General features: G+C 35.8%; 1 protein-coding gene across 1 annotated transcript; it reads left to right on the top strand.

The window, feature by feature from the left end:
* Positions 1-11,868: 11,868 nt before the first annotated feature.
* On the top strand, positions 11,869-13,459 carry LOC137739181 (zinc-finger homeodomain protein 9-like). The gene has a single exon (XM_068478716.1). It carries the CDS (start codon positions 12,142-12,144, stop codon positions 13,192-13,194), a length of 1,053 nt encoding a protein of 350 aa, XP_068334817.1. The 5' UTR covers positions 11,869-12,141; the 3' UTR covers positions 13,195-13,459.
* Positions 13,460-16,555: the final 3,096 nt, after the last annotated feature.

Raw genomic sequence — 16,555 nt, 5'->3', positions numbered from 1 at the left:
TTGTTTGGATACGAGACTGACTATCAAAAAGCAGAAAGCTAAGTTAGATTAGAGAAAAACTTAAATAAAACAGCCTGATTCAGTAGGACACTCCCACAATAAAGCCCCGTTATATTGGGGTTATCATTCAACGGCACGTAAGTACAATTATTATTACTTTTTTGTTGAAGCATGCAAGTACAATTTCAATGCACAGAGGCTCCTCCTCTTTGTGATGGACTGACCAACTAGTCAGCAAGGGTGCAGCTATGCTCAGAGTTGATTGCGTTGTAGCCCAAGCGTTTGGGCTATTTTGTATAATTTTGGGCTTTTGCCATTTTCGCCCATAAAATCAGTTTTAGACATTTATAGACAGTTGATTATCATCCCATTTTTCTCTTAAAACCTGCCATCTTTTAAGCCTTGATCATCGTCACTCATCCTGATGAACCAATTTCTCTCAGCTCTCTATCAAAAGTAAAAAATAATGCAAACTGAGTCCTACGTTTCGAAACGGACCTGAACGGGGGACCAGGGGCCCGATCGGAGCAGCATGCACGTAGGATCCGTTGGTATTTGGTTGAACAACGGGCTTTTCACGTACCTCATATCAGATGAGCTGATTCACCACCATCACCACCAACCCAGAGAAATTATTCAAGCTGTGTACAACAATGCGAAGGTCTGTTCGGTAGACTCGTCAGACGCCATTAATGAGATAAAGCTTGTGTCCAGGTGGAGGTGATCATTTCCGCAGAGTTTGAAAATGACATTTGGTCACTGCCATGAAGAATTAGGTAGGGAACATATTGATTGCAGACGTGAGCGTAACAACATCAATTTGAATGAGTATGCTCTCCTTATGCACCCAAGTAATAGCTAGTCCATGTGACGCATTAGCTCAATATTTAATGTGGTTAGTCTTAGTAATTTAGATTAGTTTTGACAGTTTTTGCAGGTTACTTAGTTGTAATGATTAATCATGGCTGTTAGTTAATGATCAGTTGTGGATAGTTTGTAATGGCTATGCTTGCAGTTGTATATGATGAAAGTTGAGGTTCCACCATAAAATCAATTAATAACATGGGAAGTAGCTCAATTACTTATAGTCTTATTAAGCACATATCAATTCTCTATTTTCTCCAATGTGGGATTGATCCTCTCAACATACCCCCATCTTCATGTTTGGCGAATTTTCAAGCCTAGCACGTGGACAACACAAATCAGGTGACATGGAGCACGTGTGGCCGTTAGGCTTTACACGCGGGACACTCTGCTCTAATACCATGAAGAAAATTGAGGTTTCACCATAAAATCAATTGGCAATATGGAAAATAACTCAATTGCTAATAAGCACATGCAAAGTTGCAGCAGTGGCACCATAAACGATAATTGAACCACGAGCAATCGAGTTTGGTGTTGATAATTTGACAAACCTCATGTGTTTGTGCTTGTGTTTGCTAAATCAGACCAGCTGGAACTTGTGTTTCTTGAAACATAGGCCATCATTTTAGGCTCTTGCATACTCTTTGGGAGTTAAACTCTGCAATTATTTTTTGTTCCCATACCCATTGGAGCACGACTCACTGTTCTCACTTTATGCATGCCTTGTGGTTTTGAACTTCTACGAGCTTTCAAGTAGGAACCCAAATATATATCAATGAATTTAACTGATAGCGGCAAATTAAAAACTTATTTAATAACTATTTTTCATTCACTCAAAAATATAAATCTGAAAACGAACTAATTATCAAATGGTCCCTAACGTGGTTTTTGTGTCTCATCACACTGACAATCTTGATCTATTTTGCATAACTTTACACCAGTCAACTATGATATGTGAGTTTTTCTATGAGTGATGTATGCAGAGTAACGCATGAATTAGACGAAAATGACTGATTGATTAACCAAATGGGCCAAATAGAAAATGATGTAAGCCAAATTCAAATTCGAGCTAGTAAAACACAAGGATTATGTTGGAATCCCATTTATCCCATGTCGGCAAGAGGGAAAGAAGAGAATCACTTAAAATAGAATTATATCACTCTAACTAATATTCAGACATTTTGTGATAAAACCCTACTGATTGATTGGGCAGGTGATAAAGTAAGGATAGTATTAGTGTGTTGAAGTGGGCCCTCAGCCCGTCGACCTGAAAAATTCCACAGATTATAACGTACCAAATAATCTTAATCGTACATTTGACCTAATTGGTTAAATCCCTAATAACCCATGTTCATGTAGGTCATATGCTACCATGACCATTGGAGAAGAAACACGCAAAAAGTGCTCTATGGAAGTGATGCTGGTTGTTGCCTTAACCAATTAAATGGGAAACAGAAGAAAAAAGTGCAGAATGTCCCATCAATTTTTTCGTGATGAATTTTGTTAGGAAGTGTGGCATTAATTTTTTTAATCTCTTTACTGACCAGGGCCAATGGGCAACAGTATTGTAGTTTTAAATGTTTCACCGACTTTTGGCAAGGATTTGGATCCTTTCCTGAGCAGGGTTCGAATCTTCTTAATTCAATAACACGGATTATTAGATTTTGATCCAACAGTTATAATTATAATAACTTTTAAATGAATTATTTGTTTGTAATTGTTAGATCAAAATTCAACAGCCCAGCCCGTATTATTAGATCAAGAGGATTTGGACCCCTTACCCAGGAGAGGTTCCAAATCCCCTTTAATTACCACAACACTGTATGATTTTGTTTTGGATCCTCTAGGTTTGCCAAAGTACAGCAACTAGATTTATACTATCCTAAATTAGATTCGTAATGGCCTGGTGAATAACTAACTAGCTAGGCCTAAATCCTAAATATTAAGAACAATGCTTAGCTGCTGCAAATTCAGCAAGACTTCCTGCACGTAAATGACGTTGGAGAACTAGATGACAACACGTGTGGTTTTCTTTTGAGGTATTCATCAAATTCCCCCCTTAACTTGTGACCGTTAGCCAATTTCCCCCCTCAACTTTAATTTTGGCCAATTTCCCCCCTCAACTCTCATAATTAGTCAATTTTCCCCCTCAACTTTAATGTAGCCAATTTCCCCCCTCAACTTTTATAATTAGTCAATTTGCACCCTACTATTAATTTTTTAATTTGATCATAATTAAACAAGTGTGTGTAAGAAACTAAATAAGATGTATGTTAATCATGTTCCTATATCTTTATCCTATTACAAATAGATTAAAATTTAGAATTTTACAATTTATCATATATAGTATTATTAGTCATAATAAATCAGTATGGAGTAATTTTATTTGATTTTTGACTAAACAAAATTGATAACGAAAAGGATTGATGTGTAAATTTTTGTATGTGAATACAATTTTCTTTATAAAAGTGAAAGCTAAGTTCAAGTAAATTGCAGAGAATCGAGCTTTAGTGAAAAAAATGGCTAGTCTATTCATAATTTTCGACTCCTTATTAAGAAAAACGCATTTTATTGAAATAGGTATGATCCATAAGTTTAGGATTATTATTTCTTTTTGTTATTATTTCTTCTTCTACATGCTTTAAACCCGATTCATAACTTTTTCTTATAATCAACCCATATCACATACTAATTGTATTATGTTTTTGTATATTTTACCCTATATTATGCAAATGAGTTTATGTTAATTTTAGTACTTTGTTGGAAGTTATTAGAAAGATTGAAAATTAAGAAAAGAATAGATGGAAAATTAAAATAAAAAAAAATTAACAGTAGGGTGCAAATTGACTAATTTTGAGAGTTGAGGGGGGAAATTGGCCAAATTAAAGTTGAAGGGGGAAATTGACTAATTATGAGAGTTGAGGGGGCAAATTGGCCAAAATAAAAGTTGAGGGGGGAAATTGGCCAATGGTCACAAGTTCAGGGGGGGAATTGATAAATACCTCTTTTCTTTTTAGTTCCAAAAATCTTCCAAAAATCTATAAACTCTGGTTTTGTTCTTTAACCCAGGTAATGTTCCTCTTTCTGACTCTTCCAATCGGCAACTCCCGTTCAACCCACCATCTGTTTAGGCCACCATTAAAGTTGTAGCTTATTGTCAACTGTTATCCGCCACCGCCATAGCCTACCGATCATCACAACCCACGCCTACTCAAATTTCAAATCTGAGGGGTTGGAGAGGAGAGAGAAGAAGATGGTGACGATGGAACAAAAAAGTAAAACCACACATGTTGTCCTTTGGACATGCCACGTCACTTTTGTGCAGGAATTCTTGCTGAGCTTTTAGCAGCCGCATTGTTCAAATGTTAATGCACCATCTCCATTTGTGATTCGTACTTAATAGTTAAGTCCCAACTAGATTTACAGAAATCTTACTAAAATTGGAAATTTATTGTCTGATTCTTGAATTATTTTTTACATTTGCATAAGATAAAATGGTCAGAAAATTGATTGGTTTAGTTAGGTAATTGAGCAAATCAGATCAAAAGATAAAAATGAAACTGGGCAAATTAATCAGAAGAGAAGGCGACTGAGCAAATTGGTCATGCTCACAAATTTAGTAAAAATTAAAATCCTACTCGGTTAAATCAAATTCTTAACTACGTAGACGTGGGTTAGATACGTTAGTCAAAACTGTAAGTCAATATTTTTGCATTAAGGGAAAATATGTTAATCTAAATTATCATTGTAAGAAAGAAGAAAGGAAAATTCGTATCCTCATTGAGTCAATTTTCATAAATGAATAAATAAATCATTATTTTGAACGTTAATTAAACTTGTAACATTCATGAACAGAATTTTTGGATATGTTGGGTCACCAGCAACTCCATTTATATGTCTTGGAATGCAACTTCACATCGTTGGTTGTATAATTAGCTTTGTGATCAGACAGATTATATGTCAAAATACAAGAGACACTACTGTTTAGACTCGTGCCTCCTCTAGCTCATTCATTGGTGCCGATGCATGTGTGAAGTATACTTACTGTTTTTTGCTTTGACCAAAAAACATTCTAATGCTTACTACAAAAAATAATGTTAGAACGAAAATTAATGTTAAACTATGAGGTGGCAGATAGTCATGGAGAGTTTCACTTTTGAGATAATACCTTTAATTAGCATTTCTCAAGAAATAATTATTAAAAAATATTTGGCTATTGTATGTAATAAGCCTCTTTACGAACAAAATCACAGTTTGAGACGTTTGATACATGTACATAATTTTTCCTTTGCATGCATGCGTTGAGTGAATATTACGTATATTTATCGATTTGTGATTTGTATGTAAATAAATGTTTTTTACAAGAAATGTGCCAAGTAATTTTCAGACAAAATTCATATCACAATCTAACATCGAAAAACTACTTAAGTGCAAAACTCAGAAAAATGAAGCTATGAAATGCCCTTATAACATCGATCAATATCACATTTTATATTTCAATGAATGTGTACTATTAATGAAAGGTTGTAATTATATAAACGACCATTATTATTGGATGGTAGGGAATTGTCTGATGGTCTAAATGCATACCACTGGCCTGTTGTATGATTGAAGAAGGTGTGCTGTTTCTCTTCCAAGTTCCAATTGATTTATTTTGGTAGAGCTGAGCTTTCACATTGTTGCACTATCTTCAGGTACGTACCTGTGCAAGGTAACATGACGCATTATTTACATTGGTGGGGGATTTGCATTTTGTACTTCCAAATAAAAAAATGGTTTGTTTAGCAAATTTTGAGTCATCCTCTGAATTTTTGTTTATGATTTTTGGATTTTTCATTATTTCCTTGAATTGTTTGCAAAGGAAATTTTAGGAAGAGAGGGAATTAAAAAAAGGAAATTTTATTTCATTTTCTTCACAAGGAACCTATAAAACCCTAAAAAGTACAATAGAAGAACAAGAATCGAACTTTCATCGAAGTATATCATGAAAATCAAACGTTCATTGAAGTACATCGACAAACAAGAATCAAACCTTCGTCGTGAATGCCAAAATAAATACTTAAACATTGGAGATATAAAAGCACGCATCGAAGCTAAAAACCCGAAATATGGTTCTTAACAAGACCTGAAAATATTTACATCAAGAAAGGCAGGATAAGGCTTCGTGGAGTCATTTTCCTACATGTCCAACCTAGTACATCCATGAGAAGCCTATATGATAAGACTGAAGATGTCACAGCAAATAAAATTATAAACATAGTGCACCTGCAGGGAAACCCTAAATAATTGAAAGTCCATCGTATTGTGAACTTGATGAACTTGGATCGATCAGCAAATATTTTTGCTACGTATCGATTAAGTTACTACAATGTCTTTTTCATAGCACCAAGAACATGGAATTATAATCTCATCTTCGTTAAGAATTTGACTCAAGGTTGAGGACATTAATCAACACCATTAGTCATGGACGGTTGGACCAAAACCATTTCACAGGTGCTGCAAATTGGATTTATGCATGCATTTGGTCACTTAATCATTAGGCCCCATGCGCTTACAATGTTGACAAAATCTTAACCTTTTTCAAGTTATATCACGGTCACAATGTTTACATGGTTCTCATATTTCTACGTATTATGTTGATTTTCTCTAGATATCTTTAGCATCAAGTTTACATAGTTAAGAGATAGCAAAAAACTCATACTCCAAGGAATGGAGAAATTCAAAAGTCCATCGTGGACAACACTTATCATGCGACCAACCACAAAAAAAAAAATAAAATAAAATAAAAAAACTGTATTTCCTTATAATTTAGTTTCATTCAATTTTGCGTGTGATCTCGTATTTATGAGAAGCTATTTACGTATGTAATAATCGTACAGAAGAACTTCTCTTAAAAATGTAATCATCGTAGTTCCGAACATGCTACAAAGAAATCGACAAAGACAAATGTAAAAAGTTCAAAAAAAATAACAAAAAGAAATCAAGAGGAGGAGAGAGCAAGTAATTGTCATGGCAGTGATGCCCCTCCGAAAAAAATTTGACGGTGTCCCTAAAACGATGGGAAGTTTGTAGGTGTGGGGGAGGTGGACTGTCCCTATATCCACCACCGGGTCATGGTCGGGACCTAGGACTAAGGAACTTGGGCTAGCTCACAAGTTGCAATTTTGGGTCCCATTGAAGAATCATGGGTTCCACCAAAGAAATCGAGCAACAAAGTTATACAGCTATGTTTTCCATTAGCAATATTTAGCCAGCGGGATCGATGGCCTAAGAAAATTATTCGACTAAATCTATAATTAAGGCACTGTATCCTCATAGATGGAAAATCCCATGTGCCTTGCCTTATCTCGTATATGGCCCTTACTTTGATTGGAATTCAACATTATTTTGATCTCAAATAATTTTGATCCTTAATCATCATGATAAATTAAAAAAAGGTTTATGCTTCCTTACCAAAAAAAAAGAAGAAGGTTTTATACTTGAAAGCGGTCGAAGAAAAAATGAAGAAACTTTAGTAGTACTTGAACTATAAGATTACACGTACAACAAACTGCAAAGTGATGATACCATATTAAATAATTACTAGTATGTAAAATCTTAAGTTGTCATAAATTTGGCCAGCAACATATATAAAGCTACAATGTCTATTTTCTAAGTCTCGAATGCTCACAACAAGTGCTCCAACTTCTCGAGTAATGCTCTATTGCTTAAGATAATGCTATTTTTTGTTCAAATCTGAAAATTAGCTAGTTTGGTAAGGGAAGTGATTTTAATTCACCGTTTTAGCTTCTTAACACCTTTGTTAATCATGATCGTTAATTCCATTTGATTTATATTCAATCTGGTTGCTTCGCCGACCACATCAGCGGCATGTAATACTTCTTAAGAAAACAACGTATATTTAATATAATTGATCTTTATTTGCCAAACAATTAAATTAATAGTACATCAATTATTATGTCCTTCGGGTCATTTTACACATCCACTACTGTTTTACATGCAAATTTACTAATACTTTAACACCGTTTTGTTTGGTAAACGCACTTTTACGACTAGAGCTTATCAAACACTTTCCAGCTTTTTACATCTATTTATTCTTACAGCACAACAACAATTTTTTTTTTCAAAGTGCAATGTACCAAGTTAGCCCTAGCTCGACTCGCAAAGAAGAGATTGGGACTAAGATTTTTTTTTAAAAAATAATGACCTTTTTGTATTTTCAGAACTCAGACATGGTTTTTTATTATTTTTAAGTTCAACTTTTTAAAATAATCTTACCAAACAAGAATTCAAAATTTGTGATTAAAAACTTGTAATGAAATATACCAAACGGATCTTAAACCCGGATCTTAATCAATTATAAATTTTTTATTTCTTAGTTCTATAGTTCTTGTTTGTATATGCTTTTAAAATAACTGAAATAGTTTTAGGTAAAAATATTTTTAGGATCAATTCTTAGTAAAAATGTAAGTAAATTCTAAAAAAGCATTAAAATGCTTCCTGAAACAAGCAAATAATCGATATTTCTTACAGAAAACACTATAAACACTTTTGAAACAAAAAAATATTCTCGCTAAAAAAACTTTTAACTATTTTAAAAGAACATCTAAATAAACACATAATCCGCATGGAAAAAACAACCTTGCGATAATAAATACCAACGAATTGTGAGTTTCGATGCAAATGGATTAACGGCTGTGGATTAATCTGCACGCCCTTCGATGATTAAACCTTCCCTGCTCCATGATTGGCCTGATGACGTCACCCGTACCGCAGCTTCGCCATTCCCGACGCTAATCCCAGCTTAAATCACTGCACTAATTATCCAATCAGCCTTGATTAATTACAAAAGAATCAGTGCACGGTCCAACGGTTTCCGGACCACGCTGCCATAGTGTAGTCGAACTGGATACGATCGGGACACGAAGCCACGTGGCTAGCTTAAAGCCCTCTTGATAGCACACACGTGTCGCCACGTACAGTTTTTGTACACGTGTCGGGGAATAAAGTTGTTTTATTACGTCTTAAGTAAGATTAGGGTCATGCACTAAGTTCCAAACGAGTGTCTAATAATTCTGCGCCTACCACGACCCCCATTTTACGGTACACGTAATGTAAATAAGTGAATTTAAGAATATTTCTGTCAAAACTGTTATACAGACATATAAAAATAAAAAAGGTAGCAAATTTTCTCTAATGGAGTCTTCAGTTTTTTTCGTGGCGCTCAATTAATAAAAGGCAAGTCTTTTTGCTGTCAAATTTGACAACAGTTGTTAAGTTTATTTATTAATTTTTTGATAAAGGTGATGCAATATATAAGAAATGTTGTTGTGTATTTCAAATATTTGATTGTTGTCTTAATATTTGGACTCCACAAAGAGATGAAGGAAAAAAAATTATAGAATGACATTATTATATAACATATTTGGTGGAGTAAAAAATTGAACAAAACGTCAAATTGCCACATAAGCCATCAAATCTCATTTTGATGTTTAAAATTGGGAATTGTTATTGGTACTCCAAAAATCTCATTCTACACTCCAAACTTTCTATATTTAGAAAGAAAAATACACTTGTGATGAGTGTAGAATGAGATTTTTGAAGTGCCAATAACACTTCCTTTAAAATTTGACATCTCTTTTGAAGATGCTTTAAAACAGATGCTACTGTAACTTTATTAGGGTCTTGTAATGATTTTAGTTTCATATACTCATAATTGTATTTCTATTTTTTTTTTTTAAGAAGATAATTAGTGACAAGTCACAGTTATCCGCATCTTATGGGCCGGAGAGGTTATGAAGAATTTCACTTTACTTGCAACCACAGTTAAGCAGACTCACTAGCTTGGAGCATTGAACTTGAGACCTCCCACAATTTTTTATCTACTCATAATTGTATTTTTGAAGCTGGTAAGTTTCTCTCCTAATAATGGTTATCGGGCATGCATTTTGTACCATCCTATACATTGATGTATATGTATTGTAGAATTTTCAGTCGGTACAAAAGACGTCGTCGTTTATGAGAAAATCAAAATGTTCTTTGGACAAACCACCATTGTCCGAAATTCTCTCAAGCCGACAAAGATGCCTTTGATTTACAGGGACTTGGTTGCATCAACACCCTTGATTTGATGAAACCGCTCCCCATCCTTCTGAAAACCCAACATTGCCACTGCATATATGTTATCTTGTACATTAACAAGGGCAATACTGTCTTTTGAATGTCCAAAAAAGTTTGAGGAGGAGTGGCAAGAGCAAATTGGAAAGCTTTACCTAGTGTGAAAGCGGTCCAGACCGTCACTGTGCCACTTGACAGAAAAAATGGAGAAAAGTTAGAGTCAAAGTCTAAGATTTGCAGGCCCTCCCCCATCAGGACTTTGTAATTCATTCACTCCTACATTAAACATTATGAACTAACACCACCGAGTTAACTCGGCCTAGAAATGACCACGAGAAAGGAATAAATGAACACAAGATTACAATGTATTTCAAGCTAACATCGATGTAAGATTCGATCTTGCACTTCGAGAGACAGACATAGATAAATGGAACAAGATGAGGATGTATAGGGAAACCCACATTTCAACTCTATCTTTAATTGAAGAGAAATATAGAGAAATAAACGACAATACCAAACATGACAACTACTTGATTTTCAGAAATTAAATCCTCAGCGATTAATAATTGAGCTAACAATGACTTAAATACACACATTATTACATAATCAATCAACAATACGTAAATAATAATATGAGAATATAAGCTATAAAAAAAATACAATAATTGATTAAAATTCATATGGGAATTTTTTTGTGGGGAAGGTCATTTCTCAATGGAAAGTGATTTTTGCCACTTTTTTTCTCTTGTTTTCTTCAAACCAATATGCCCGGGCAACTTCATCTTGCACTTGGAGAGGTATACAAACAACAAATGACATTGCTATGCTTGTACCGCTTGGCCCTAAAAAAGTTTAGCTATCAGGATAAAGAAAATCGACTTAAATACGCATTATTATGTGTATAACCGGTGATATATATAATCTATGAGCAAAGTAAAAACTATTAAGTCAAAGAATTAATTAAAATCTATAATGGAAAAACTTGAGTCATCTGCAATCATGAAGCCCTTCAAAAATTTACATTTTGAAGAATATTGTAGGCTAAATTTTTCCATCTCCAGCTATGCAGGGCTAAATTTTAACACCTTAGCTTGGGATGTACATGTTGTGAGCCCGCCAAGGCGCTTGGGGGCTTGGTATATGTACTTTGGCCTTGGCTAAATGTAGCCCTAATTCTTCGTAGCAGACCCATTTTGACTCCTGGATGGAGATAGATTTTGTACAAATTTGGGAATTTTTACACACCTATTTTTTCCTTATGCATCCTATTTGTTATTAACTATTAGAGGAGATTCAACGGACAAAAATAAACATGACATAAATAAAATTTACAAACATAAATAAAAATATGTGGGAAAAAGATGAATTGACACAAACAACGATGTATATCAAGCTACTACAACCAACTTTATATTGCACTTGGAGAGAAAAGCAGACAGATGAACTACACAATTCGGCATGACAACCACTTGGCTCTGAAAAAATTAAGCTGTCAGGATGTAGAGCAACGATCTAGTCCATCTAATAGTGACTTACATACGCACATATAGTCGGTGACACGTATGAACCATGCGTTAGTGATTTAAATACGTATATATATAATCGGTGACACATATAAACTATGCGTGAAGAATAAGCTATTAAGCCAAAATCAATTAAAATCAATAAATGGGAAAATGGTAAAAGGTTAATCTCTGTAAAAGTTTAGAAAAAAAAAATGGGAATGTGAAAATAATTTCCGGGACTCAACTTAGTGGCATAAGTTGCTAAGGTATATTTATTACACAACATCTAACCCCTAGTGGGGTAAGCAACTTAACCATGGATTAGAACTAGGGTTAAAAGAACAAGTGGTTAAGAAGGACAACCACAAAACCCAGATTTTTATTATCGACAGTCATCACTGCTCATCAGCATCATCATCATCCCTCTCTCGGCTAGCTAAACTGTCTGTCTGTCTCTCTCTCTAAAAAAAACCTAACCATCTTTCTCACTCTCCATACCTCCCCTCACTTTCTCAACGTCCTCCCATGGCAGCTCAGAGCTGTAATCTGCACAGAAATCTAATCCTAACGACTTAAAGCAGCCTCCTTTTAACTTTCTCTGTATTTGCTTTTGATTTTTGTTCTCAGTTTTTGGAGACCCCTAGATGTTTGAGCGATGGATATAACCCCGTCCATCACCACCACCACCAACAACACCGCCAGCACAAAATCCCCGGAAGCCGACAGCGAAACTCCGACTCGGATCCAGCAACCCTTAAAGCCTCCGCCCTACAGCAACGGCGTCCTCAAGCGCCACAACCCCACGCACCACCTCCACCACCACAACATCCCCATCACCCCTGTCGTAGTCACCTACAAAGAATGCCTCAAGAACCACGCCGCTGCGCTGGGTGGCCACGCCCTCGACGGCTGCGGCGAGTTCATGCCGTCTCCCGCTGCCAACCCCGCCGACCCCACCTCACTAAAATGCGCTGCATGTGGCTGCCACCGCAATTTTCACCGCCGTGACCCCGAGGACCCCGTGCAGCCAAACACCCCCGCCGCGACAACGCATGTCATCGAGTACCAACCCCACCACCGCCACCATCCTCCTCCGCCGACTCACCCCGGCAACCGAAGCCCCAGTTCAGCTTCTCCACCGCCGATCTCGTCCTCCTACTACCCCTCCGCCCCCCACATGCTCTTGGCTCTGTCCACCGCTCACGAAAACGCCTTGGCGGGTGCGAATAATAACAACGCCGTTGCTATCCCCCAGATCGTGTCGCCGAGCCCGAATGCGAGGAAGCGGTTCAGGACCAAGTTCACCCAGGACCAGAAGGAGAAGATGTACCAATTCGCAGAGAGGGTCGGGTGGAAGATGCAGAAGAAAGACGAGGAAATCGTGCAGGAGTTCTGTAATGAGGCAGGCATCGAAAAAGGGGTTCTCAAAGTCTGGATGCACAACAATAAGAATACCTTCTCCAAGCGAGACGTGCTCAATGGCGGCGCTGGCGGCCGTGCTGGCAGTTTAAGCAGACCCAGCTTTCTCCTCGAGCATTCCCACCACCACAACAACGGCACCAACGGCAACGGCAACGGCAACAACAACGATGATGACGAGGAGGAGGATGATGATCAAAACGACAACAAGAACGGCTTTCCGAATCCGAATCATCATTACCAGGGTGCTGACGGTCGTGGCAACAATGGGTCATCTTCTTCTTCTTGATCCTTTTGATGAATAATAAGAGGAGCTTAATTAGCATTAGAGTAAGGCCAGTGCTATTAAGTAATTAATTAATTAGTTGCTCTTAAATTTTCTTTCTTTCTTCTTCTTTCTTAATTCTTCTTTCTCATTGTGTTTAGTTTAAGTAATGAGACTATCAATACTTCAGTTTGCTGAGGATAACCTGGGAAGAGATTGATTGATCCAAAAAAAGGGAATTAATTTGCTGCCTATATCTTCTCTTTATTTATGTATTTATTTTAGTTTCTTTCCATTTCCCCAAAGTGATTTCCGCATTGGCTTTTCTTCCTGCTTAATTCTTGTGTTTATTTTTCGCCTTTGTATTCAATAACTTAACTAAAGTTAAAAGCATGACAGAAATAAATCATACTGCGCAGAAAAAACTCTCTTAATTCTTGTGTCTATTTTTCGCCTTTGTATTCAATAAATTAACTAAAATCTAGAGCATAACCGAAATAAATCATACCGCGTAGAAAAAATGAGTGCAAAAATTATTATTATTATTTTTTGTTCTAAAGCTATGTGAAGCTGAGAATGTGTTCAATTTCTTGTTACTAAAACAAATGCATTGGATTTTATTAATATTCTGTTCTCTGAGAACAAGCTGCAGAATTGCAGGTTACCCTTTTTCTTTTTCAGAAGGTGAGAGAGAGAGAGAGAGAGAGAGAGAGAGAGAGGCATTGTAATTTCTGAATCTAATGTCTCATCAGGGAGAGATTTTCTTATCCTGTGTCCGATACAAAGAAGCAGAAAGTGTTAGCACAAAACATAAGATCATTGTGGGCAGTTGCAAAATAAAGTATTCTACATTATCCCATTAGCTTTAAGCATTTTCTTAACTTTTAATTATATATAAAATTAAACTAGAGTATGATCCAAGAGACCTAAAAATCATTTTTTAAATTAATACCCACATCCCGATTATTGTCTTAGATTTTTTTTTCACCACTATTTTAATTGTTTTTTTAAATAATTAATAATTGTGGTGTGGACCATTTTGCCGCTGATCATATATTAAAATGCCTGTAAATTAAGAAATCCTCAGCTAGCGATCATGGCTTTAATTTTTTATTCCTTCTAAAGCGTGTGCAACCAGAAGTAAAAAAGCAATACATAGACCAGTGACTGCAAATGTGTGAACTTTTTTGGTGGGTTTTGGATGGTAGGCTTCAATTAGGGATTACTCTATGTTTTTTAACCTTAATCTATTCCAAAAGGGTTAATTAATTAATTAGTTGAATTAAGTAAAGCATAATCTAATGAGGTCAGTTGGTAAGCTTGAGGATGTGTACTGTTTTATCCCTTGCCTTTGAAGGGAAGCAGATATTAGTGATAACCCTAATTATGTTGGACTAAATTAATAGATTAGATGGATAAAGAATGAGACGACGACGACGACGTTAAATCGAAAATGATACTTAGAAAGATCAAGTGTGTTTTCCACCAGCAAAATTTGGGTTTGTTTTGGTGTTTTTGTCATTTGATGAAGTCGGTAATCTTGTTTTTGTGGGGGCTGGTCCTTTGCCTGCGTATGCCCTTCCAGGCTCCAACTGCCAAGTATGGCCAAGTATGGGTTGCTCATGCTCAGTCAATTTACCCTCTAAAGCGTTCAGTGGGGAAATGGTGATGGGCCTTCTTAACTCCTCACACATGGAAAATGTTAACACGGGTCGAGCATGCCGGTTGATCTTGCTATCTGATTTAGGGTGGATAGATCGGTAGTGATATAAGGTATAATTAAGAAAATATGCAATGGGAAATAATTGCTTAATCTAGGTTTTGAAGCTTCAAAGTGGAGTAATTTATCTTTTACGTCACACTTTGCCCCAATCGGAAAATATATGTAGAGCATAGATGGGAGTTTGGTGAGAGTAGCTAGAATCTAATTAAAACTTCGCCATAATTACAATACCAGAAAGAACTCTTTAATTCTGAGAGATACTGACCGAACTTGAACTCCCGACAAATGCTTAGATTTGATGAACTTTCTTATGATACAAGAGAGATTTTTCAGTGTGCCGGAAATATTAAGTGTCACAATACAACTGATTAGATGCTTGAGGGAAAAAATTCAACCATTTATATTATGACATTTAATGTGCTAGACCGTGTTCCTGCCGCACTGAAAATTTTCTGGGGATATAAGAGGAGTGTCGGAAAAAAGGACAGTATTGAATGTAAAGCCTTGACTTTAAATCCATGTATCCATCAGATATGATGTCATTAGACTTGTGTGACCCTGTCTTCTTTATTGCTATCTGTATCTGTAAACGGGGTTAATCATTAATTAATAAGCAGTTTAACTAAGCAAATTGGGGTTTGCATGTTAGATATTGAAGCTGTTTATAACCCTGATTAAAACAAGATTAACTGCAAGAATTTGATTGTTCGAACTGAAAACCCACTTCTCCAACTCCTCACATGGACTATTTAGGAGTGCTGGTAGCCAGTTTGTTGGGATTTGGTCGTACAACCGTGGATGATTTCTGAGAATTGTTTGTGAAGAAAGAAAATCTTTTACTCAATCCAATAGAACTGTGGGTGATTTCTGAGAATTGTTTGTGAAGAAAGCTAATCGTTTACTCTATCTGATAAGATTAAGGGCATGTTTCGCGAATTAAAATATCTTTTTAAATAATCAAAAGTAAGAATGATAATTTCATACACGACACAATATATAACTTGAAATTAGCACGAATTAAAATTTATTGGGTAGACAACTAACACTGTTGACTGTTCAACTGATATCCTATTTGTTCAAGTGATAATTTTTCTCAATTTTTCTAATGAATAGCATGAGTTATTGCATTGTTGTTTACACGAATATTACATGAATAAGAACGGGTAAAATGGAACATGGCTCATCGCCTTTCCCAACCAAAAGTAATTTGACTAGGACACAGTAAAAGTACTTACTGATTAAAAAGCTACTTTGTAGTGCTTTATAGCGAAGCAAACACCTAATAAAATATACGTTCACTTTTAATAAGATCGTTTTTAGTAAAAATGTTTTCCGCATAAACGTTTTCAATTAAGCTCTAATTATAAAGTAACTTTATATCTTTTTACCGTAAACTCTTTACGCATGTGCTTCTAAACATTGTTTTAAAGTTTGTACGATAAGATTCCTCCATCACTACTAGAACGAGCTGTGATTTGTGAGAGAAAAATGTTACTATCAAATGGAGTTGTGGGGATCATATGAATTATACATAATCAAAGAAGGATTTTTTTATTTTTTGGATCAGAGTCATCATGCAATGTTTCATCCCTTTTAAGTTTTTGTTTCCCTCAATTGCCAGTCCAAGCAAAACGTGACCAGGACACTGTTCTATTGGTTTGC

Source organism: Pyrus communis, chromosome 7 (assembly GCF_963583255.1).
Source record: "Pyrus communis chromosome 7, drPyrComm1.1, whole genome shotgun sequence".
Taxonomy (NCBI): Eukaryota; Viridiplantae; Streptophyta; class Magnoliopsida; order Rosales; family Rosaceae; genus Pyrus; species Pyrus communis.
Note: the sequence above shows the minus strand (reverse complement) of the source record. Positions and strands in the feature narration are given on the sequence as shown.

Excerpts from the sequence above, each read along its gene's own strand:
- LOC137739181 (XM_068478716.1), top strand. The coding sequence starts at position 12,142 with ATGGATATAACCCCGTCCATCACCACCACCACCAACAACACCGCCAGC.